We start from the raw sequence: 26,939 nt of genomic DNA on the forward strand, positions 1-26,939 counted from the left end.
AGTTTGGAAGCAAGCCCGGTCAGACTTGGGGATCAGATGGCAGGTTGCAAAAAAACCCCAAGCTATTGCACTCATGAAACATTCTGAAAACCAAGCACCTTCCACGCTCAATAAAATGCATCCTTATTGCAAAGCTATTACTTTGCTCCAAAAGTTACCCACAATCCAATGCAACACCCGATTCTTCACTCTCCCCTAATTTTCCCACAATGCACAGCAACACCCAAAATCAGCGTTCTCCTCATATCACCCAAACTGCATAGCAACACTTTCTGAAGCTGTCGTGTCTCCAATATGTAATATAATTTTACTTTGAATGTTATTATTAAGTTAGTGAACAGAGTTTAGTGGATAAACCTTCCTGCCACCACCACCTTCATTAGTCTTTTCCAAGTGAAATACTTTTACGCTAAAGATAATTACCGAGTTAGTAAACGTAGGTTAGTGAGGAAAGAGTCTTATCACCATTTTCATTAGACAGTACGCATAAATTATTATACTATAGATTGTTACAGGAAAGCAAGCATGTAGCCACGTGTAAAATATTTTTTGTTTCTCCAAAGGTATTAATTAATCATGAAGGTCAAATATCCAGTAAGTTAATATTTATAGTTTCAAGAGCATTTAAAACCAAAACTTTTTATCACGTGATTTTCGGCAAATAATTTCTTAAGTGAAATATTTTAACGGGATCTGTAGTGAAATGTGCTTCACAACAAGGAAGCTATGGTGAGTTTTGGTCCGACTGTAGTTTGAATTTCAAAGTGATCATGATAATTCCAAAGTTGCGTTGTGGTGCTAGTCGCACCATCAGCCTTTCCCAACTGGCAGTGTTTGAGAAACATAAAATATCAGCGGCGTGGCCGCACAGAAACCCATGCATTACCTAGTTTAGCGTTATTGGAAGCGATGTATGAAGAAGTGCATTGCGGAGGGTAAACATCGGAAACGCTTGCGTAAATGGCACCGGGCACTTTAGTCTCTGGTTCAGATTGACCAATGCTACTCTGTCGTTCATAGAGTATATTTTCCGTCATTCCTTCTGACGAGCGTTTTACGTAAGCCATACCCTGGTTTCTTCCGTTGGGATTCATCGTAACTGCATCAGAGAGTTTGTCGTAGACTGCATCGGTGTCAAGCACGACCAGGTCGTGGGCAACTTGACATGTCCTGGATGAGCTGTTTTCTACCATTAATTTTGTTCGGGAACCTGAAATATCATTGAGGATAGTAAAGCCAGTTTCCCTTGGGTCTGATAATATCACCAACAGTACAATATATCAGGAATCAATGTTATAAAATATATCGGGCACAAGCTAGAGATGTTTTTCTACTGTCGCGTGCATTGCTAGTGTTTCTTTTTCTAGTAGGCCAATAGCTGTAGCTTTTGATGATATTTTCCATTATTTTTGGTTTTTGTTCTGTATTTCAATTGTAACTCTTGTTCTATTCTCCCTAACATGTCGGGATACCCACTATTAAGCCTGCTATCACAGCAGTCTGTAAAATGCACAGTTACTGTTTACATTTGAATTCTAGACTAGACCATAATTCACTTGTCAACAATAACATGCAGTCTACACATGCACAGGCTGAGTTGACAAGCTAAATACTTTGCATCTTAGCAAGCTTTCAATGGATAGTAGAAAAAAACTGTGACACTGCATAATCTAAGCACAGTGCTGTGTTGGGTACCTTATAAATCACATTTCTACATAATTTATTGAGGGAAGAATTAAAAGAATCTACCTTTTTTTGTCTTACACAAAACTAGCGAGATTTTAACCAAAGGTTACAGCTATGGCTTCTATAAGCAGCTTCTGAGGTAGTAAAGTGACACTCAACATGATTTCAGAGAGACATTCAGAGCTATAGGATTGTCATGAAAGGCAGAAAGGTTCTTCATTTCAAATGATCTAAGGATCATACTGAATGGCGATGTGGAGGGGGAGTGGGGAGGGGCAGGGTGAGTGGGGAGGGGGAGTGAGGGGGGCGATGATGAAGGAAAGCTCAGACACTGATCTTACCTATATCTGGAGTTGTGTCTAGTGTGTCGTGATTTTCTCTACCTGCCGGGTTCCTCGGAGGGAGTTTGGGACTCGGACTGCCGCCAATCGCCGATACATCGGGGACTTTTCTCCTGGGCATCTGGGGTGACACGTTCGGTGATGGCACTGGTGATGATGTCGGAGTAGGCCTCCTTGGTGGGGGTAGTGGTGGCAAGGGCCCCCTCGCAGCCTTGCCTTTAGCAGCACCTCCAGCAGCACCAGGAATCTGACAGAAAGCCAATGGCAATAACAATCACTGGTGTGACAATGTAGACAAGTGCTTTCGATTATTTTTCATTCAATGCAGTAAATACTGAGAATTGATACCCTTTGGTCATTACAAATCAGGTATGCAGCTAAATGCATTAACTCTGAAGGAATGAGCAATGTTGCAAAATGTGTCAGTATTAGCATGGCCTATCTTGCCGGGAAAAGATCTAGTGTCTACATGTTGCCACCTTCGTCGCAATTAACCTTGCAAAGAATCCAAGCAGGAGATCACACTGCTATAGCTTGTTTATTGTGATCTAGATTACCCAGCCATTCACTATGCACGCAAGCCAACAGCGCTGAAAGGCAGCCGCAAAGTTCACCCAGCTGTCATATACCGTATACAGTAATGGTATATTAAACCTTTCACCGCAATGGTTTGGCCCAAAACCCATTGTTATCAATGTTGAGTGTGGACCTGTCTACCGGGGAAAGGGGTGAACAGGTTAAATAAATATGTATGCATACATATGTAAACAGCTGATCACTACCACTTGATATTGATAGTGGTACATAAGAATCCATATTGCCCTTCATCATGGTACATAAGAATCCATATTGCCCTTCATCATGGTAACAGGCCAGAAAATTACGCTGGTCCGAGGTCCCGGACCAGTGATTTTTTATCCCGGACCAGTATAAAATTACCCCTTAAAAGTCCGCGGACCAGTAGGAAACGGGAGTCAATTTACTTCGCAACGGAGTTTCCAGTGTTTTTCCAAGATTGTGTTCTTGTGTCTTTTGACGCAAAATTGGAAACTACCGGTACGTCCCTCAAAATACGGGAGTAACTGGGACGCACTAAAATCAGGCCTAGAATTTCACTGACACCAAGAGTCCATTGTGAGCTACGTCTTCTAGCTACAAAATCAGTTACTCTGTAGCGATTCATGATATGAGCAAGGCGATGTGCGTCCACTAGCCACTGCACTGGGCCCTGGGCCATGAACTCATCTTACATGTAAAATGTAACGTGGCAAAAACCAGACCGTAGTCTCACCTAAAAATATCAGCAACCCCAAAATTGTGTGAAAATATTATATCTCTGTCTATCAAAGTAGTATTTTGCAGTAAATTTCTCTGGAAGGAGTCTCATTATAAGTTTCCGATCGTCCGTAGCAGGCAAGCTTCAGAGTTTAGGAGGTCACCATGCTGACTTCCTTATATAGTCAAGACCCCCTAGCTCGATTGTAGCTGACCTAACAAGAACCGCCTAGCTTGTCAAAACAGCTTTATGGCAATTTGCTATTGATATCAAAGGAAAAAGTTCTTCTCAGATATTTGGTGTTTTCAACCTTTTTTTGCATTTTAAATGGAAAAGAATCAATCGCTGGGCAATTATAAAATGAACTTTATAGCTATAGTAAAAATAAAATGTTAAGTGTGAGTACCAGAACTTGAGAAGTCTACCAAGTAAATGTTTATGCAGAGTGTCTATATTACAAAGATTGACAGTTTTTGCTGTATGTAAATCCCAAGCAAATCTGATAGAAATGCATATATAACATGAGTACGAGAAATGAATCATTCTCGTATTGTTATGCAAATTTTTGAGGACCAGTGGATTTTATCGTGGGACCAGTGAAAAAAAAAGGGTCACTGGTCCTGGGACCAGTGGGAAAAAAGGGAAATTTTCAGGCCCTGGGTAAATAAGAATCCATATTGCCCTTCATCATGGTACATGTAAAAATCCATATTGCCTGATAGGTGTGCAATATGTTTAAAATCTCTTGTTTGGTAGGAAATCCATCTAGATTGTCTGGTGAATATAACCAACGACATGTGTGCAACATGATGAGAATGCCACTTCCACAGAAATACAACCTCAAATGGCTCAATTACCCTATATTTTTTCCAGACAGCCAGTTAACTACACATGTAAGAAGTCTACTTTGCATAACCATAATCATAGCAGTGTGCTCCGGGCGACTCACTGCAGAAAGCCCCCTTCTAATGCAAGACAAATGTTACGTATGAATGCAATGGGGCACAGAACTGACTCATAAAAATTCATACTTATAAGATATCCTAACTGCAGGGCACATACTGAATATAGGATAGCGTTGGAGAACAAACAGACAAGCAAATCCATTTACCCTCTGAACAGACATTTTCTATAGTTTGTCAGAAATTACAACAAATTTTATCTTTCAATAGTATATATAGGTATTTACTGATACTTAACCCTTTGAGTGCTGTAATTTTTTCCATCAAAATTTTAGTGCAACATTTTAACAATTTTTATGAATTTTTCTGTAATGTTTTTTATTATTTTGGACCAAACGGACATCACATTTCATTGGCTAGAAGTTTTCATCAAAATTTTGGCAAAAATCTGAAAAAAATTGACTGGGGTACATTTTATAAAAGCGACAAAAGTTTACTTTGGCGCTCAAAGGGTTAATGGCAGTCCCAACAAATAATACACACTATTAATTCCTGTTTGTTAACCTTACATACTACCAGTATTTGGGTATTTTTTGGAAGTCAGTTACGCTACCACTGACTGCTGACCTCAGGAGCAGATGTTTATAAATTGTTACAAACAACGCTACTTCAACACCTGTCCGTGGATCTAGAGAGTTCCAGCAAACTACCTCGAGCAATACACTATCATAGCTGCAACAGTTGCAAGAGAAGTGGTGAATTGCAATCAGTAAATCTGTAATGAAGAAGTTTGTGAGCAGGAATATGCACAATGAGGGACAGCACACCACACCATAGAGAAAATTGAAAGTCATGCACGTGAACAAGTGGCTGTAACTTTTGATATTCACTGACATAAATTTTAGTGGAGTGATTAGTAGTGTCATGTAATTTGGCCTGTTCACCCCTATCAATACTGGAAAGTGGTACGTCCCTATTGTTCTCAACAGGGGGAGTGGGCCTGTATATAGGAAAGTCGGGAAATTGATTTTTGAAATAGCAGGTGCCCTGTATACAGTGAGTAACACCACATTATATGATTGAGTTGAGCATCAAAACAAGGAAGATACACATGGCCATTTCTACATTTCTCACATAGTTTTACTTCATGGAACACTCATTTTCTGCTTATGACATGTTAAACATATCACAAAATTCAACTTCTGTGTTTACCACAGTATAGTTTTGACACTCAAAGAATAAATATCCGTATTGAGAGTGCTGATGTGTTTTGAAAGAATGACACAGCAAATCAAATTGCATGTAGGAGCAAATTCAAATTGTATTTATCAACCCTGCCACCACTTAACAGTTTAGCTCAAACCAATAGCTATTCATGGTGATTGTGGACCTGTTTACAGGCCATCAGGCATCGTCAGATTGTAAACTAAACACCCCTTTACTGCAACAGCTTGGCTTGAGTTTGCATTGGTCTACAATTTTCAGGTTGTGAATGTGAACAGTGTTTAAAATTTTAATAGTATTTTGTCGTGAGCTAATGTTCCTTTCTTGATAATGATAACCAAACCATGCCTAATCAAATTAGTCACAAGTCTCTGTCAAACAACTTTTAATCAGGATGTAAATTCAGCAAATAACAGATATTCTTGTTATTTCCACACAAGGTTGCATGAACAAGACAGTGTTCCAATAAGATTTAGGGAGAGGATAGACTGGAAGATCTGTCTCTTGAGGACGCTCTACACCCCCTCTTATCGGGAGCATAAAGAGCGCCCTCAAGCGATGGATCTTTCAGTCTAGGGAGAAGAATGCCGGTTGATTTATCAGAAGTTACAGCCATTGTCCTTATAAATAATCGTGAAGGAAAGAATCAGCTGTTAATAAAGCATGACGATAAGTAACGGTAGGGGTAGTGGTTAATACTACACTGTCACATACACAATCACACTGGGTAAGTCACAAATTGGGCATTATGTCCTGTGCACTGCCATGTACAACTGAATATTAACGTTTGATTCAATTTGCCAAATAAAAGCCCTGCTCACCCACAATATGTCATTTCTACAGTACACAGTGCACCAACATGCAGTTAAAAATCACTTCATGACTAAGAATGTATCAATACCCATTTACTTATTTCTTTGTAATCTTTTGTCCCCAAAACTCTGAAAATTTACGCTGATCCAATAACTTTGTTATAAAAAATAAGTAGAGACATTTCAGCTATGGGTAACATGACTACAGTTTACAAATTGTTACTAACATCTTGTTGAAAAAATTTGGTTTTCAATCATGGAAATGTCTTGTCACATATTGATCTGCATGAGAGCCAGTAAATAATACCCAGAGATTTCCTTAGTATATCAGAGGACAAAGTGAAAAGTAGCTAAGTCACCACAATTCCAAATCGTGTTCCGACACCTTTGCAAAACACTCTGCAGGTGTAGAATGGTAGTTAGAAATATTTTTTCCTGCCAATTTTGAGCAAAGTGAGGGGGGCAAAACAACTGCACTTGTTACCATGAAATGCCCGTACAAATCCCCCACTGGGGTAATTACGTTTACTAAAACATCTCTTCATGACCTGCTATTCTATCTTGTATGCATGCCCCATCTCCATGGAAAAAGAGGTACCTGGGTCAAACTCTCTATGCTAGATTGATAAGCAGTATGTACATGTTTAATGTTGTTGAAGATCTGACCTCTCTGGGGTTTTTTACATCTTATCTCTCCAAATCCCCTGACCTGTCCCCCCCTCCTACCTCCCCCTTCTTCATGACAGCACACAGAACATAATGCAAGTAATGTTAGACAACTAACCTTAGACTGAGGTGGTTGGTTGGTTGGAATGCTAGGAGCCCACTGGGAAGGGTCCTATTAATGTTAACACACAATGATACAATAACACAAGTCACTTTTAGATTAATATTCAGGTTTGGATACGCAGCATGCCACTTCTAGCTGTACATGGTCAGTACACACTTAGAACATATTTGACATACAACATTTGACAATGCATTGAAGTATTGTGCTGTGCTATTCATGTTACTCATCGCTTGTTAAGCAATACCAGTACCTTCAAACAAGCTAGTAAGAGCACACATCATTTATTGCAATCAAATCTGAAAACTTCCGTTTGCTCAACATAAAGTTGAGCTCCACCTTGCAAGTTTCCACAAATGATCGACTTGCAGAAGACCTTGCTTTTCTTTTCAAAAAAAGGCATTGTACCAACTAGGCTAAAAAAAAAGATTTGTTTATGGTTAGCATGCATGTCACTTCAAAACCTGTGGGAACTCTCTTAGGGGGCGGGGGATCTTCAGAAGGGTCAAAACGACACAAGCTGTTCCACTTGACCCTTTTCTAACTTTATGAATTTTCACGCAAGCCATTGCTCAGCAGGCAGCATACATCATCGACATTGTTGCAGTTTTGCGTAAATTTGACACTTTGTGCCTCTTCATTGGCCACTTGCCATTGATGAAAATAGTCTGCTGTAACATTACTGGCTCAACAGTTCAATGTAACGCGCATCCCCCCTCTCGCACGTGCAGCACAGCCATAATGTAAAAATGACAAACATTGAATGCAGAGGGAGGAGAAATAACACTAACAAAAGTCGTAAACATCTATGAGCATAAGGGTAAATGCTGGTGCCTTCCTTTTTAGCATTACATTAGTATGAAGACAAAAGTTTGTGTTCCTTTTTAAAAATTATCCAAAGTCTGTTACTCGTCACATGACAGTGTTTTCTAAAGTAAGAAAACCAGTGTTAAATTCAAATGACTGTGTGAATTTGAGTCAACATGGGATCCCGAGTCTACAAGTGACCTCAAGGTTCTGTGTTGACATGATATACATAACCATTATTATAATATCAGCATTAGAAATGTATCCAACATTTAGCAACTACTCTTGATTCCTGACCTGAAATACTCAGAGGATCGGGAAGCATGTGGCAAGTTGATGGAAAAGTACAATAACTATTGTAGAAACTGTCTTAATTAAACCAAAAACTTTTGGAATAAGACAAAAACAAAAATAGTACTATCACATATCTGCCAAATGCCAAGGACCAGAAACAAATCTTTTTATTTTTGGCCAGACCAAAACTACCAATTCAACCGGGAAAACACATTTTGTTACATTGCTCTCCAGGGGATGTACTTTTGTTGATTTCAGGCCATACTTTACTATCGGACTTCAGGTTGTTATGCTCTACTGTTAACCTCAGGGCATTATGCATTATTATTGACTCTAAAATTTCATTTAAACTGGTACTCACCTCAAAGTGGTCATCATCATCCCCATCAAAGAATGTGCTGTTCCTATTGTCTTTGAATTCTGCAGCGGGTGATCTGACGACTTTGTTGGGATTGAAGGGGTCCACCACAATGGGCTCCGTGCCTTTGATTTCTGCCCTGCAGAAAGGGCAACCTTGACCATCGGCATCCTGCAGAGTGCAAATAGACAACCATCTCACTCACTGCATTTCAACCCTTTGAGTGCCAAAGTCAATTTTTGTTGCCTTCATAAAATATATAATCCAGACAATTTCTTTCAGATCCACACAAATTTTTTCCTCAGATTTTCTCCGAAATTTTGATCAAAAACTGTAGTCGATCGAAAGCAATATCCATTTGGTCCAAAATTATCACAAAATTACAGGAAAATTCACAAAAAATTTGTAAAATGTTGCACTAAAACTTTGATCGGAAAAAATTACAGCACTCAAAGGGTTCACGTCCATTACAGGGACTTCCAATGGTACACTGTCCTGCTATGTGTTGTAAATCCATTTCAGTAACTCCCTTCATTACAAAAGTTTGACCGAATCCCATCGTCTTCTTGGGACGAGTTAGCAATTAGAGTTTAAATTGTAACAGTTTCCTAGTTTTCACAGTAAATAAATGTCAATACAAAAATTGAAAATATAAATTCATTGAAAAATTAAATGCAATTTATTTTGGTGACAGACAGTTTAATTATAAGATAATGAAAATGAAAAAAAATAAATCACCGGTCAAGGAGAGTTTATTCAACATCTGACATTCTAAAACTTTGATTTTGTCAATGCAGGGACATACTTACACATGTGTGCCTCATTATTGAATTTGGGGAGAAAGAACAGCAGAGACCCCCACGTACTACATGACACATTTACTAAGCATCTGTATCACAAGGAAAGTGGGATAACAGATACAAGACAAATCTTTGTCTGCCACACAAACTGGACAATGGATGCTGACAAATTATGCATAGGTCAATATAATAATCTATTGACTGAGTTTTCATTGGCTGGCACTGTAATTTTTTATGGATTGAAAGTCAATATTGCAATATCAGCTTATAAATTTGTTTGTTTTTTTATTTACTGTGAATCTCACACAGAATTGCTACCACGAGATAAACTAGCCGAGTGGCAGTTGAGTCGTTGTTCTGAAGGGCAATATTAGTTTGTCTGAGTTGAGATGACAAAATGTGCAGATGTAGTGGAAAGCTAGAAGGTAACACAAAACATTACGCCCCTGTTATGCTCATTTGCAATGAAGTACAGTATGCTTTAGCTGAAAGTGTGATAGCAACATTTCTTGTATGTATGTATCTGAACACAAAAAAGACAAGAGAAAACCTTTATCAAGTTGCTGACACTAGATGGCGCTGCACAGTATTTGCAGAATTTCTTTGAGTAATTGACAAGATGCAAACTTCAATGGCTGAAATAGTCTCAAGATTATTTCAGACATATTAAAGGTAAGCTTTTTCACTTGGTGTTGTCATACTTGTCAACTCAACCAGAAAGCCCTAGCACAACAGCGCCCTCTAGAGTCACAACTGTGTGTATCTGGGGGCGGGGAAAATTGAAGAGGATACGAACCTTGCTCTGGTTCATACGGGTCTGAAAAAAAATATAAACAGCAATGAGAGCAATGGCATTAGTGACAGAGAGATATTTGTGAAGTGCAGAGTGCTTGCATAAACTGAAAACAAAAAGTCACAGCAAGTTGTTGTTGTTGTCGTGTGTAGGAATATACAGCAGAACAATTTTCTTGTTCAGTGAGATGTTAGTAAGAAGGAAAGAGAGTGTTACCCATCTGTTATGGAGCAGCTCATAAGAGATGAGATACTTATGAATAACGCTGCCAGTATATGGAAACATTACTGTAACTTGACCTGCAGCATCGATGTAATGGAGAACTTGAAAACTTCTATCAATACTCAGGTAGGTATCAAGGGTCAAAGGTCATGAAAATAATTATTCAAATGACTTATGGTTACCTTTCGTCATGATGTTAGAAAATGAATGATAAATATTTGAAGTATACCAAAAATTTGACAATCTTTGACAAGATGAGAATTTCTGTTTTGTAGTAACATGAAATCACAAAATGTGAAAAAGATGTGACAACAACTTGACACTAAAAAATATGCTCTTCCTGTCTTCTGTGAGCATAAACTCCTTGTTGACCAGAAAGTGTCATTAGCTGACTTATAGATCAAAATGCTATAGATCAAAATATTATTTTTGGTAATCTGCATGTCAATAGCTGTTGCTTTATGATAAATTTTAAGAATGCTTGCTGAATCAAGCAGTCTAAATTGTTAAACTCAACAATGGTGAAATACTATTTAGTTTGCAGTTTTTTTGGTCAAGTTTTGGAACATAGACACATGCCATGGGAATACATTACCAGTGTTTTCAACCAGGATTCCCCAGTTATGTTACCTAGGTTTCCTCAGTTTTGTCAATGCTATCTTACTAGGGGACAACAGATATAAATTTGTATCCAGGGTTCCTACATCATTTACATATCTTCCCAAACGTTAGCAAAACACTAGATACCATCTGTATTATTCCCAAATATGACTGCATTAAATATCACCGGCAAAGTTGTAATGTGAAACCAGGGGAAGACCAAACTAACTTTTACCAAGGTAGTGTCTCTAAACAAATCACTGTTGTTTCACAGTTGGTCACCTGAGCACGTATAAACATATTATACCATCATTCAACTGTTGTAAAATGCTGTATCAGACGTGACCAATACTGATGACATCCTGGCCAATACAGCACCCTCTTTTTCAGCTTGTATGGAATGAGCAAACACAGAAGTGTTAGATATCAAACTACATGATTATTGGAACAGAAGTGTTTGCTAAAACAATACAGACAATCGCAGCTACTGTCCAAGAGCAAACTAGAACAACATGATAATAATATCATTTGCCAATAAAACATAAAACATAGGGCCAAAGTCCCTGAAGCTACTATAGACATGGATACAAAATTAAGTATTTCCTGACTGTATGAAATTATCTCACTAAGGTCATCCTAGGGACCTGTAAACCAAATATTGAAGCTGTCTGACCAGCGGTTTTGAAAAAACAAGCGACTCAACAGTTGACAGAGCTCTGCTGTGTTATGTAGAGAATAACCTTTTGTGACACATGTATTGATGAAGACGGTGGATATCTTTGATAGCTCATTTAAGGATGGCCTGACCAAAAATGGAAAAAAAAATTCCGTAAAAATACAGCTTTGCATATTTCATCACAATTTTAACAAATCTAAGTTGGGTTATCCCTAGGGACCTGTATACCAAATAACAAAGCTGTCTGACCAGTGGTTATGAAGAAGAAGATTTTTTACCAAAAATGCCTTTTTTGGTGCTAATTTGCATATTTTCAACAATATCAAAAATTAATAAAAAGAGTTTCTCAAAAACATATATTTTATTCACACAACAAATATTAAATCAGTAAGTACTGCTGTTCTCAAGATATTTGAGTGGACGGACGCCTCACAAACAGACATACATACATACATACTGACAGTGCACACCAGATGGATACCCATCCCAATAGCTTCTATAGACTATATTAGTCTATAGTAGCTAATAAACAAGAGTTAATTACATTCTAATTAAAGTAAACAAGAGTTGCTTAAATCAAGATTTTCGTCATAAGAAAACAGCATATCTGTCAGGTTATAAAGAATCTTAAGCTGGTTATCTTTTTATCAGTATTTTCATTCTAACTTTCAAATTAACATTGTAAGTAAGTTCTGTTGAATAAGTTGAGACTGTACTTACTTTGAGAAAGCACACTGAAGAGACAAATGTTTGAAACTTAAGAAGTTCAAGGTCATCAAAAGCATCATGTAAGGCTTTCATTGCACTGTTTACACAGATTGCATAATTGCTATAAATAGCACGTGAGGAATCTTACAGCCAAGCTTTACCATAAAAACCCTATCACTTTGACCACTCTTTTAATTGACCACTCTATTTTTTTCCTCAAAAAGTAATTTTATTTTATCCTTACCAAGTCAACCATAAATGGAAATTAGAACTTTCTCTATCTCTATTTATTTGACCACCCTATCATGACAAACTATTTTGAGCAATTTCTTTTAGATAACATACAGGGCACAATAAATGACGGTTCAGAACTTATGTCAAAGTTGGGATTCAGGAAAGTTACTTTTACATGTTTTAATCCTCCAAGATGGTAAGCATTTCACTATGAACTGTCAAAAAAAGTTGAACTTTCTGATAATTCTACACTAAAATTATTTTGGCTTTGATGATTTCCTAATTCAATTATTTAAAATCATGTTAATTATTTTTTTCTGGGTTAATTGATAGGGTTTATACAGTACAAGAATTACATACAATGTAAGTCACATTTTGATCAAAAATGACCAAAAAAATTCCTTAAAAATACAGATTTGCATATTTCATCACAATTTGAACAAATCCAAGTTGGGTTGTCCCTAGGGACCTGTATACCAAATAACAAAGCTCTCTGACCAGCGGTTATGAAGAAGAAGATTTTTTACCAAAAACGCCTTTTTTGGCATTAATTTGCCTATTTTCAACAATATCAAAAAATTAAAAAAAACAGTTTCTCAAAATCATATTTTTCATCTACACAACAAATATCGAATCAGTAAGTACTGCGGTTCTCAAGATATTTGAGTGGACGGACGCCTCACAAACGGACATACATACATACATACATACATACATACATACATACATACAGACTGACGCCGCACGCCGGACGGATACCCATCCCAATAGCTTCTATAGACTATAGTCTATAGTACATAAAAAAGTACACTGGGAATATATTTGATGATTCTTTGTCAAGTTCAATAAAACTCTGCAAAAACGATGAAAAAGTAAGTCAAACATTCAGTGGAGTAAATAAAGAATATATTCTGAGTTGGCTACAGTAGAAGCAGATTCTAAACAACAATTTAATTACTCTTCCTGGTCCAACACTTTTCCTTCTGAATTGAATCCCTAGGTCAGTGGTAATTAGTAAAGCATTTCCTGTGCTCTGTGAGTTGGTTACCTCTAGCTGTATGCTCTATAGAAATGTTTCAGTAAGGAGTATGTTCAGAAAAAGTTGATTTCTTGTTTTGATGTAAGAATGGACAAGTTTGCTCATTACGACAGAAAACTTGGAATAGGAAGCCAATGTGGAGGCAGATTAGAAAGCAAGAGTTGATACAGAAAGTAGATCTGATGACAAATATGAGACAAACAGACAATGTACATGATTGACACATCTTAAAAGTTTGACATAAACAAACAGTGATACCATGACAACACCCGCCACAAAAACCACAGAGCAAAATTTTAAGAAAAACACCATAAAGCAATAGCAGAGTTAGATGGTGAAAAAATATGTCAACAACTTTCCAGTGGATAGCCCTACCCTTAGCTTTTTTCTGTATCTCAGCTGCCAGCCATGGTGATTTGTTGCCATGACATCCAGGGGAGACTGGCCATGATAGTTGCCATGGATACAAGGGGACAATGGTCATGACAGTTGCCATGGATATTAACCGTAAGAGGGACACCCTGATAGATTTTGCCGGATGTTACCTTATTAGTTCATTACCCATGACAATACCTTACTTCTAAATCCCACGTAATTATCCCATGATTAAAGAAGCAGTTGCAGGATTCAGTTTTGAATGGGTTAAACCCAGAATTTGAATGAACCATGGTGCAAACAAAAACCACATACATAAATGCACATAGCAATATATGTGTTTCTATTCATATATGTGAGCTCGTTTCTACCGCCATCATGTGATCTTTTTGATGTACTGAGTCTGTAGAGACCACCATGTCTTTTTATCTGGAGTACAACCAGTGGACGATAAATAGACTACACCTAACAGATGACGGTCTGAAATGGCCTCCAGGAAACTTATCTGAGTTCAGCGTTGTTTAATTTCTGTTGCATTTTGTATGATTCACATAACAATTTACATTGTCGCGTTGAGAAAACATTTTATGTTTGAGTCAGGCAACACAGGAAATTATTCATTTTCATATGATACATACCTGCCACGCTGTTAGGCATGGTGTACACAGCAAATGACCACACGGCTCCAAACGTACATCTTTGTCGTTTTCGGCACAGATCTTACACAGCTGGAAGGTGGTACCCATTTCACAGTACAGCTCATACTGTTCATGTGAGACCCTCACGTGTTCCTCTGATGGTTTGTGTAGGATGCTGGTCAGATCTGGATTCATGTCCTCTCCATCAGGGAACAAATAGCTGGATACGACCAGGGAAAAAAACCAAAAGGTTTAGTTTTTTACTTGTTCTATCATGTGAGGTCGCTGTTGCAGAGCAGGAGCTTGCAACTACCACAGACACAGGAGGAAAAGTTATTTTGGCTGTACTGTGTAGCAGTGGGGAATCTAATTGGAGTAGAGTCCCATCTTATCATTGCACTTGATAATAGCTGAGAGGAGGAGGGGGGGGGGGGCCTGACAATTTCTATAATTACACAGTCATGCTAAACGTCTGTTCTATAACAACTACATCCTCAGCCCCCCCCCCCCCCCCCCCCTTCAGTGAGCAGTAAATATGAGCAGCCATAATACTACACTGCTGAGAGCTACAGCAATGGATTCATACAAAATGATGTTAATCATGACTGAACAACATCCAGATTCAGTGTATCTGTTAGACTGAAAAGTCTGTCGCTAGAGGGCGCTCTCTACACTCCCCTGAGTGTCCTCGAGCGATGGATCTTTCAGTGTATGTATCTATTTAATATGAACACAAAAAGCAACGTGGATGGGAGAAATGCCCAGCAGAGATAGATCACCATCTGGCAATCATCTCAGTATTCACTCTGACCTCCACTTGCTAATGGAAAGACTGCCTTTCCTGAAAAATACAGATCTGTTTGAATTCTTCAGTGGTTTAGTCAGGGCGTCCCACTGTGTTTCTCAATCAGGATCAAACTTCTGTTTACATCAGAGATGGGAGGTACACTGACTTTTTGAAAACCATCTTGAAAAAGTTCCAGTTTGTTTGCGTGTGCTCAATCACATGTCCTGCATGTGATACAACATGTGCAGGCAGCACATCAACTGGTGTGAGGTGGAGGACCATCACATCTTTTACCAGGACCTGGCAGGTCTGCTTACAATTGTACTTGTTGTAGGATGGGCCCACTTTTACTCATAAGAACAATGGATATTCCTAAGAGGGCCTCCTTCAGTCTTTTGAAACTGGACCCATTAGAATTGTGGTAATCTTTAAATTTTTTTTACTAGACATTTCATTGAAAATGAACAGGAAAAGGAAGAGAACAAGAAAAAGAAGGTAAAAAGGAAACAAATGACAAATACAAAAACAAAACAAATTCCAGGCAAAGGAAAAGAAGACAAGAAACTACAAATTATCATTTTGTAACAGGCCAAGGATGTTCCATTTCCTCTTGAAATGACAATTTTTTCATATTAAAACTGTTCATTGCAGACACATGGTCTTTGTTAAATACCGGTACAGCCCTTGCATTGTACAGAATATATGTGGGATTATGCTGATGATGCTCGAGGCCCAACAAAATTATGAGCAGATTGGCTGACAACAGGTAACCAAGCAGATAAAATGTGTGAAATGTTCCTCTACCTTGCATTTCTAGACTTTTTGAGTCAATTGTTAGTGATGTCTGGAAATTTGTGTTGGACAGCAATGTACATGTATAATTTAAATTTTTGTTTCAGGGGGCAGAATTTGTGTGGTTCAATAGTGGTGGCTCCAGCATACCCCTGCACCACAATGGTTTGACCCAAAATACCAATAGTAAGCGTGGGCTTATTTACTGGGAACCGGGGGTGAACAGGTTAAAACTGAACCACTGCCTTATACTTACAACTGTTCCCTATTGCCGTCAATGAGAGCCTGGCAGAGGGACTTGTTCTGTGGTATGGTCTGCAGAATGTTACCATCTGAAGTCACATAGCCTATAGCCCACTGCCCAAGTCTGGTACAACTCAGTCGAAATATGTAACTGGAAATAGAAATCAGAAAATCAATAAATTTGGTGATCAGTATATTTTCTTAGGTGACTACCACGATGTAAAGTTTTCAAACCTAGAAAATGGGATTCAAATATAAATATATATATATATATATATATATATATATATATTTATTTATTTTTTTTCAGTCACTGGCTGATACATACATATACATATACATACATATAATGTATATATATACATATATCAAAAAATTCAGAAAGGTGTAATTCGATATTTCTTCTATTTTGTTCAATAAAATGAAGGGCATATTCATCTTCTTGTTCTTCCTGAAGAATGTTGAAATATGAAATATTATTTATATTTTCCTTAAAAACACAACATATGAATTCAAATCAGGTAGGACATCAAGCTTGATACTGTCAGTGATTTTTTAATAAATATGCCTCAACATGAACACAATCAGATTTCAATGTGTGCGTCGCCAAAAAGAGCTTGATGTACAACTTTGCTATATAGCATAGCAAATGGCCCTCTTAACTACAGCGGGAATATCAGGGCAAATATTGCGGCCTGGCTCACACACAGATGCAGAAGTACCGTACATAAAAGAGTTTGCAGAGAACAGAGACTGTACACAGTACATCTTGTATAATATGATCCTGACAGTTCAGATTTATTGGCACAGTTGTGGACATTTTTATAGGGGTAATTAACCCTTTGAAGCACTAATTTTTCCCATCAAAATATCAGGGCAACGTTTTACCAATTTTTAAAGAATTTTTTTGTATTTTTTACAATTTTGGACCAAACTGACATAAATTTTCATTTGCTTCAGTTTTTGACCAAAATGTTGGGAAAACTCTGAAAAAAATTGTCTAAAATTATCTCACAAACATTGTTGGCCTTATATTCTATAAAGGCAACAAAAATCAACTTTGCCACTCAAAGAGCTAAGGTATAGCTCTAATGTACAACATTCCCGTCCAAAAATCATGACAAGCTTGTTTTCAGACAGATAATTTCCGGATTGCAAAAATGTGAAACAAAATACGGCTGTTGAAGAGAATCGTAATCAGGTAATTAATGAATTAATACCACCTGCAAGGGCGGTATACCACACCTTAAAAGATCTGTTGAAAGGAGTAATTAATGGGATACGCTAAAATCATAATCTATATGTAAATTACAGGACTAGTTACGTACATCAGCGTCAGTCAAATTATATGTAAGATGTCAATTTTAACAGCCGCTCATGTTATTGATAACTTTAATTAGCAAGGGGGACAGAAATTCTTGGAAGCCATTCATGTACAGTGTGAGTACTTATGTGTGATTAGAAACATGATACTGAGAATAGGATGTGAAACAAGAGGTTTTTTGGCTTCATTTCCGGATCGGATCGGCAGACCTGAGCCGACATACACCCTGACCTTCGTACCCATCACCTGAGCAATTTTTTAAGAAAGACATGATTTATACACAGTATGTCTTTTTCAAGTTCTTCCTCAGGTGTGCAAAATATATACGGTAAGAAAAGTTCATGAACCCTTTAACTACAATGGTTTGCTCCAATCCCATTGTTATTAATAGTAGGGGTATAGTTATTTACAGGGAAATGGGGGTGGGGTGGACAAGATAAATTTATAATTTTCATTGGAAAATCTGCTCTAAAATGAAAACTTTCTGCTGATGTGCAGCGTGCTCAGAAGATTATATCTGATTGGTCGATTGTTACTACTCACAGCAACTTAGGGAGTCTCTTTGTATTATTCAATTATAAAAGTCAGATTCAGCCACCAAATCGGACAACAGCATAGGAGACGCTGCACATCAGCCCAAAACTTTCACTGTATATTTTGAAATACACTTCGCAATACAGCTGTCTATCCCTCATGCCAACTGTAGTAGAATTTTCCACAAACACACCATTGCAATTTTTTTGGATATGGGTGGGACTACCGGTAAAATCTTAAATATTCTTGAAAATGGCTTCGAGATCCCAGCTCTCTTTGCACTACAGACACACTAGTCTACACACAGGTGTCTATTTACCAGAAAAAGCAGGGAGCTATTTTGAGTTGAGTGAATATTGGGGAGCCTTATTAATTGAAACTCAAACTAATGAGGTGACTTATGTTTTCAACTGCCTGTAAGGACAATATGTGTTTGTTCTACTCAGAAATTTACCTTTATCTGCCTAGTAACAACCACAAAATAGTCAATATTTGAATCAAGAGAACATGATAATATAATAGTCGTGCTAATTGGGAAATTATTGATGAATTAATTTCCTTATAGAAATGGAATGAAAATATAATCAATACAAAATTTATATTTTATTGTGCAAGTTACAATTTCTTTTATGATAATAATCCAAATCTATTAATTTTATGTTAAATACTTTTATAAAGTTTCAAGATATGTTGAATGCTGTAATACATAAAACTATACTTCACTATACCACAATGTGGTCTCAATCATTTCATATTCGTTGCATACATTAACACACAACTGACTGTCCTATATTCCTTAACTGGATCAGAGAACAATGATCAATAGGAAATGAAAAACAAAGTGATGTGAAATGCATCATATACTTTCAAAAGAACACGGTCACTGAAACTGGGGCACAAGGACCTTTGCGTGGGCACAACTCTTTCTTTTTTCTACTTCTGTCTTGCTTGTCAAAAAGTGATGGATCTGCCGAGGGAATTTAAAGTTGACAAGCTGATGTCTGTGTATATTTAATAAGTATCGTATACTACCATTCGTCTGTGCTATATTGAGACATCTTTTCTGATCTATTGTTCACACTTTATGGCTGACAAATACAAGTGAGATGATCCAGTGAGTTAATCCTGAGGTAGCTGTGTTCCAAATTTCTCAGGCTGACAAACATGCATAGTTGGAGAGCCCATCTCACTTGTATCAGACTGGATCAGTGGATGCATTTATTTGTTTGGAGAGTGATATGGTATGTAAGTGAACAGAGTCTTGTTGTATGAATGGGTAGATTTATTAGTGGGAAGGGGGGTCAATGAACTCTTGTTGCATAAATGGATAGATTCATTGGTTGGGAGAGGGGGAAGAAAAGTGAACTCTTGTTGTATGAATGGATAGATTCTTTGGTTGGTAAAGGACGGGGTGTAGTGAACTCTTGTTATATGAATGGATAGATTCATTGGTTGGTAAAGGGAGGTGGGGGGGGGGGGGTCAGTGAGCTATGATTATTGTATGAAGGGATAGATTCATTGGTTGGGAGGGGGGATAGTAAATGAACTCTTGTTGTATGACAGTTGTGCCAAGCTTTTTCACAGTGTTTTGTGAATCTTAGTGACAGATAGCTATTAACTAAGGCATTTAAAAGCTAATTAAACTCTTGTAAAATAAATAAATAAAAATATGTAACATTGTATATACTTCCTCCTCTTAACTGCTCAGGGATAACTCTCGGATATCTGTGAATAATGTCAAAGGTCACCAGGGGTCAAAGTTCAAAGACTTATCAGTCTTCACCCACTTGAAGCCATTGCCTTCATCTTTGACCCGTAATGGCCACAAGTGTCATACCAGGTCATTCAGGTCAATGCCTGGAGAGAGAAGGTCAAGGCCTGGGTCATCCAGGATAAACAGATCTGAAACGCATTCAGATTAACGGATTTATCAAAGTCTGGAGGGTCAAAGATCAACCTTTACTGGTGTAATGTCAAACAGATTACGCCACTTGGTTTTGGTTTTATCTTCAACCATTTATCTCCCAGGTTTGGTTACATTAGCATTGTTTACAATGGTGAGATAGAAATTCCATGTACCCACTGGAAATCAAGGTTGAACATAAAGGCAAGCCTTATACACTATAATATCTGATCCTGTAATGAGTTGAAAAACATATGAAGATACGGTATTTTGAACTCAAAAGGAAGAAACGAGAAGAAGAGTACCGGTAATCAAATACTGAGAAGTGAAAATTGAAATAAAAAAGATGACTTTTGACAGTAATGGGCGAAATAAAAATGTCTGATAATGAGAATTGAGATTCACGGATATCAGACGTAAGAAATTCTGGAAAATCCCAGTTTCGATTGTCTTCTAACAGAGAAAGTTTATGTAACAACATCCTGTTACTTGAAACACATGTCTTTGGAGGAGAATTGTTGGGAAAGACATAGATGTACATGCAGGTTTGTGTAAAACAGTGCATCAGATGTCAGTGAAAGAAATGATGACAAAGCCTTAAGGCAGAATGTGCCTTGGGACAGATATTCAGACTCTCAAAAACTTTCACAATTCTTTCATGATCTACCACTTGTGCAGGTTCATTTTAAAAGCTCTTGGTGTAAGAACACTTTTCAATGGCTTAGTTTTTCAAAATCGAAACTTTTACTTTTCTTCATTGAGTTAACACACGGATGGCAGCCATTTTGAATTTCAAATATCATTGATATTGGGTTATTTGTGTCTCTAGTACCAAAATTTGCACAGTGACCCAAATTTTTATTCTTGATTTTGAACTTGAATGGTGGAAAGCATCCTTGAGGACAGTTTGAACAAAAATTTAAGTCTTTTTCACTTTTGTGGGGCATACTACCTAAGTATACAAGACTTCAGAAACTTTGAGTGTTATTGGTAACCAGTGAATTCAAACGAAGTCAGGGGGTGATCCAGTGAATGATTTCATCTGTTCATCAGCTCAACAGGTACAGTAACATTGTTACATGTATGAAAGACGTACTCCATACATGTAGCAATATATATCTGCTTCCATTTCCTGCCTGCATTGTAGAATTCTGTGAACTGCTGATATTTGACCCGAATTAGCTCAGTCAGGTACTTGTATCATTTAGAGTACAATAAATTCTGCAAACCATACTGGTAGTTTTAGATTTTTTCTAAAGAAGGTCAAAAGTCATGAGGCGGTAAGCACATCGTCCAATTTGATAACACAGCCCAGGGGAAGGATGTGGGGGCTGTTTCTGAATTGAAATACATCCTCTTTTCTTGGAAATGATACATTGCTTAACCCTTTGACTGCCGTAATTTTTCCTACCAAAATTACAGTGCAACATTTTCACCAATTTTTATGAATTTTTCTGAAATTTTTTTATAATTTTGGACAAAATGGACATCACATTTCACTGGCTGCAGTTTGTTATCAAAATTTTGACAAAAATCTGAAAAAAATTGACTGGAGTATACTTTCTAAAGGAGACAAAAATTGGCTTTGTCGCTTAAAGGGTTAATTACTTTCAGTAAGGCATACATATAGATGGAGAGTAATCACTGATGATATCCATATTGCACAGTGGATGCAAATTTTCCTCAACACCAGTTAAAGTATATTCATGTCAAATATGACCCAAAAGTGGTACAGTGTTCTCTAGGAGGAGATTTCGAGCGGTAGGCCGTTCCTGTGATATTGGACGTGGGTATTCATATGTTAATGACTACACAACAAAATTCATTTTAACAACTCAACAGCATGTACAAATTATGTATTGTTATGTTAATTAGCTGTCCCTCTGTTCTTGCCAGCTTCACAAAACTTAGAGACTTTTGAAAGCCCTATTGATGAGCAAGAATTCGACTATTTCACTTTTGGATTATGTTGCTTGCAGCAATACCATGGAGGTAGATATTCTACTGGATTTCAAATTATTAGTTTCTCACACTGTCAAAAATATTTCACATTGTTTACGCATCAATTCCGAATCTACACTACTCTCTTTTGCTTTTATTCAATAATTTTAGTGATGTCACCCCTGCATGCCATGTACAAAATATTCCCAATCTTTGGTTATTATTTTAGTTAAGCTCCTGATAACGAAATATGTTAGACTTTAGCGAAAAGAAATATCACTTTGATGGGAGCACGACCTCGTGTACTAGGCAAAAATAACTTATATAGAGGTCATTGCCCCAACAGACTCAGTACCAGTAATTCTTTCTGTGTAGAATTAGCAGTGGATTGTGAAACGTGTCGGTACTTGAAACCTTGACGCTGACAATACCACATTTTGCTTGTTTGCACTTGGATAAGTGGTGACACAGCTAAATTTATCAGCAAACACAAAACAATAAAAGTACACATTTCCCCGTCATAAAAAATACAAACCCATCTGTCATATGCATGGTCCATTGTAACCACACAATAAAATTTCACCATTGTTGACACTTTGAGTGTTTAGTTCCGATAACGTACAAGGGGTTGAAAACTCTAATTTCAAACTAAATTTCATGAATTTTTGAGATATTTTTGTTTTGCCAGTAGCATTAAGTCTCTTCTGCTCCCAAAAATCAAATAAACAGAGCTTGTCAACAAAGCCTGTGTGTGTGCTATTTAATGTTACTGTTATTAAAAGTGAATGTTATTTCAGACAGCAATGCATTTTTCAACAATAACATCCCATACATATATATAACACAATGCTTTGTTGTGGTAAGGAGACTGTACCAACAAACTGGAAGGAGAAATAATTTCATTTCAGAGAACAAAACCAACAATAAATTCATCAAAAAAATTGCAGCTATTGTCCCTAAAAGCAAACAAACATTGCTGAAAGTTGACTCAGAAAACGGAGGAAAACAGAAAAGGGACATTTTATTTCTGAATGGGCCAATGAGCTTTCAAAAAAGAAGAGATCATTGTGTGAGAAAAACTAGGGTTCCAAGCATCAATGTTGGAAAATTCAACTCATTTCTCTCTAGTCTCTTCCAGGTGCAAAATATAATTTATACAGTTTTATTATCAGTATGACAAGTATGATTTTATCACTGACTTAACAGCATTTTTATTGGTATTTTTAATAAAAAGTCACGATCTTTTGATTTTTATATCATTTCAATTTATGTGATAAGGTACTGCAATTACTGTTTTATTGCTTTGACAAATGCTGGCACAGTTCAAACTCTCTTCCTCTCTACCACATCGGCCCGGTATGCAGATGTTACCAGCGTGACATAATTTGTTGCATATACTGGATGATTCAGATTGAATAATTCAAAAACTTAATACCAAATGACTTTAGCACAAGGACAGTGTATGTAAATTGTACTCAAACTACCAACATACAGAGCTGTCACAGTTATGTAGTAACTACCAGGAACATGATACAACCTACCTACAGCATAGAGAGGGTTTAATGCATTGATCCTAATCTATGTTAGATTGTGGCAACTTCCGTTTTGCCAGTGAGAATCACTTCCATTTCAGATAGTGACAACCTCCTGTCAGACAGTGACAACCTTTCCAGAAAGGGGAGAACTTTTTGATTGGGGGGGGGGGGGGGGGGTGGAAGAAATGGGTATTGCAACACATTTTCTTTCCTGCCATTGTGGCAGCAATTTTTTTTTTGTATTTTCTGTCATTACTGGACATTAGGACATTTCTTGATCAATTTTTTTTTCTTCTTCACCTGCCAACAATTCTTTTTCCCCAAAATCCTTCAGACCCCCAAGAAATAAAAAGGTTGTACCCTAACATTAAACAAGTCGCTTCTGGCATGACACCACCACCCCCCCACCCCCAGTTTAGACTGTGACAACCTCCATTCACATTGTGACAACCTTTCACAGTTATTTACATATATCACTTTCAGATAGTGAAAACCTCCTGTTAGACTGTGACAACCCTTTGAGTTACAAGTGACTTTCAGTGCAACAACCCCTTTTAGACTGTAACCACCTCCATTCACATTGTGATAACCTTTCACAGTTATTTACATACCGGTATGTCACTTTCAGATAGTGACAACCTCCTGCCAGATAGTGATAATCCCCATTCATATTGCGACAACTTTCTCATAATTACTTCACCAGTCACTTTCAGACCGTGACATCCTACTTTAAGATTGTGACAACCTCTAATCTGATGATTTTTTTTCACTATTGTTTTACAGTACAACTTTTAACCTGTTCATCCCAAGTTTCCCGCGATCAGGTCCACAGTGATGGGTTTGTTCCAAAACAGTGCTGAAAGAGTGTTACGTTGCAACAATTTCCTACTCTGTGACATTGCCCACAATCTTCTACTCTGTGACAATGCCCACAATCTTCTACTCTGTGACAATGCCCACAATCTTCTACTCTGTGACAATGCCCACAATCTTACTCTTTGACAATGCCCACAATCTCCTACTCTGTGACAATGCCTCACAATCGTCTACTCTGTGACAATGCCCACAATCTTACTCTGTGACAATGCTCACAATCTTCTACTCTGTGACAATGCCCACAATCTTCTACTCTGTGACAATGCCCACAATCTTCTACTCTGTGACAATGCCCACAATCTTCTACTCTGTGACAATGCCCACAATCTTCTACTCTGTGACAATGCCCACAATCTTCTACTCTGTGACAATGCCCACAATCTCCTACTCTGTGACAATGCCCACAATCTTCTACTCTGTGACAATGCCCACAATCTTACTCTGTGACAATGCCACATATCCTACTCTGTGACAATGCCCACAATCTTCTACTCTGTGACAATGCCCACAATCGTCTACTCTGTGACAATGCCCACAACCTTACTCTGTGACAATGCCCACAATCTTCTACTCTGTGACAATGCCCACAATCTTCTACTCTGTGACAATGCCCATAATCTTCTACTCTGTGACAATGCCCACAATCTTCTACTCTGTGACAGTGCCCACAATCTTCTACTCTGTGACAATGCCCAAAAACTACTCTGTGACAGTGCCCACAATCTTCTACTCTGTGACAATGCCCACAATCTTCTACTCTGTGACAATGCCCACAATCTTCTACTCTGTGACAATGCCCACAATCTTCTACTCTGTGACAATGCCCACAATCTCCTACTCTGTGACAATGCCCACAATCTCCTACTCTGTGACAATACCCACAATCTTCTACTCTGTGACAATGCCCACAATCTTCTACTCTGTGACAATGCCAACAATCTCCTACTCTGTGACAATGCCCACAATCTTCTACTCTGTGACAGTGCCCACAATCTCCTACTCTGTGACAATGCCCACAATCTTCTACTCTGTGACAATGCCCACAATCTCCTTCTCTGTGACAATGCCCACAATCTTCTACTCTGTGACAATGCCCACAATCTTCTACTCTGTGACAATGCTCACAATCTCCTACTCTGTCCTACTCTGTGACAATGTCCAATTTTCAGACAGTGACATTCTCCATTCAGAGATTGACAACCTTTCCAGTGTTACTTCATTTCTTTGAAGAGCCAACAGCTGCAACGTTCGATGATTTTTCCCCACCATGTTTGTTTACATATCAATTGCAAATTTGTGTTCTACTCCCCAAAGCATGTTGAAACACCTACTTTTTAGCTTGTACATGTAACGTGCACTGTTATTGCTTACATTTTGAATAATAGCCCCGAGCAGAATTCATCTGTCAACAATAACAATGCAGTCTGTACATTTACATGTACAGGCTGAGCTGGCCAGTGGAATTCTGTGTATTCAACATGCAACATGCCTTGGGAAGTAGGACAAGAGACTGCAGCTGACGTATAAAACGAAAATGGTCAAAAATATCATCCAAAGTTACAGTTACTGGGCCTAAGTCTCTGATGATGTATCTCCAGACTGTGGCAACCAAATATTACAATAGGAAAGATATACTATGTAATGTGGTTTCGACACTCCCTTTTTTCACCAAATGTACCTGTAGACTTTTAACCAAGGAACTACGCATAAAATTGCAGACTTTCACCCACTTTTTTCTTCACCCAAGGATGACCTTTGACCCCATGCGGCCACTTTTGATCTATCATTTGGGAGAAAATGTTGAATATTTAAGGTCTCTATCACCATGACCTTTGACACAACAGTGGGGATGTAGCCAAACACCTGATCACAATCCAGATTTGGGGATGCAGGAAGTATTGTATTCAAATCTGCCATGTCACCTCTGTAATCTGTGAATCTATGATGTACCTGTCATGGTCTGTTTTGACCTTTCAGTCTTGGGGTCATGTCTGAAGAATTGACAGGTACTTCAGTAAAGAGCTATTGTGCGTGCCGTAATCTTGAACTGAAGAGTTCTAGTTTCTATTGTGCGTGCCGTAATCTTGAACTGAAGAGTTCTAGTTTCTATTGTTGTGAGTTATAAAGAAACTTACATGTTTGTCAGAGAAAAGTCGGCAACCGTCAGAGGGTTTTTTACTCACTTTGAGTAGAGTCTGATATTGTTATTTCAAGAAGATTGGATTGGATGGAGTTTAAAGGGCCTATGACATGCCCCATACAGCCTGGTTCAAATGACGTCAATTTTACCTATTGGTCAATATGCAAATACCGCTGCCTTGCTAGGGTGCGAAGAGGCCCCTTGATAACCAAATACCGCTGCCTTGCTAGGGTGCGAAGAGGCCCCTTGATAACCAGGCATGGAAAAGGAGTCAAATTTCGCTCTTCGCACA

General features: G+C 37.9%; 1 protein-coding gene across 5 annotated transcripts in view; it reads right to left on the reverse strand.

The window, feature by feature from the left end:
- LOC139126135 (E3 ubiquitin-protein ligase CBL-like) overlaps window positions 1-26,939 on the reverse strand; it is a 52,937-nt gene that overhangs the window by 5,459 nt on the left and 20,539 nt on the right. The window contains exons 3-9 of one of the 5 annotated variants that reach the window (XM_070692186.1): window positions 16,408-16,545; window positions 14,573-14,792; window positions 10,084-10,104; window positions 8,491-8,658; window positions 7,026-7,079; window positions 2,028-2,274; window positions 1,070-1,210 (exon numbers count right to left, since the gene is read on the reverse strand). In XM_070692186.1, coding sequence (XP_070548287.1) covers window positions 1,070-1,210; window positions 2,028-2,274; window positions 7,026-7,079; window positions 8,491-8,658; window positions 10,084-10,104; window positions 14,573-14,792; window positions 16,408-16,545 — 989 coding nt within the window. Of the gene's footprint in view, window positions 1-886; window positions 1,211-2,027; window positions 2,275-7,025; window positions 7,080-8,490; window positions 8,659-10,083; window positions 10,105-14,572; window positions 14,793-16,407; window positions 16,546-26,939 lie in introns of all 5 variants that reach the window. The other 4 variants (XM_070692182.1, XM_070692183.1, XM_070692185.1 and 1 more) reach the window with 4 other exon arrangements.

Source organism: Ptychodera flava, assembly GCF_041260155.1.
Source record: "Ptychodera flava strain L36383 chromosome 3 unlocalized genomic scaffold, AS_Pfla_20210202 Scaffold_26__1_contigs__length_13983176_pilon, whole genome shotgun sequence".
Classification (NCBI taxonomy): Eukaryota; Metazoa; Hemichordata; class Enteropneusta; family Ptychoderidae; genus Ptychodera; species Ptychodera flava.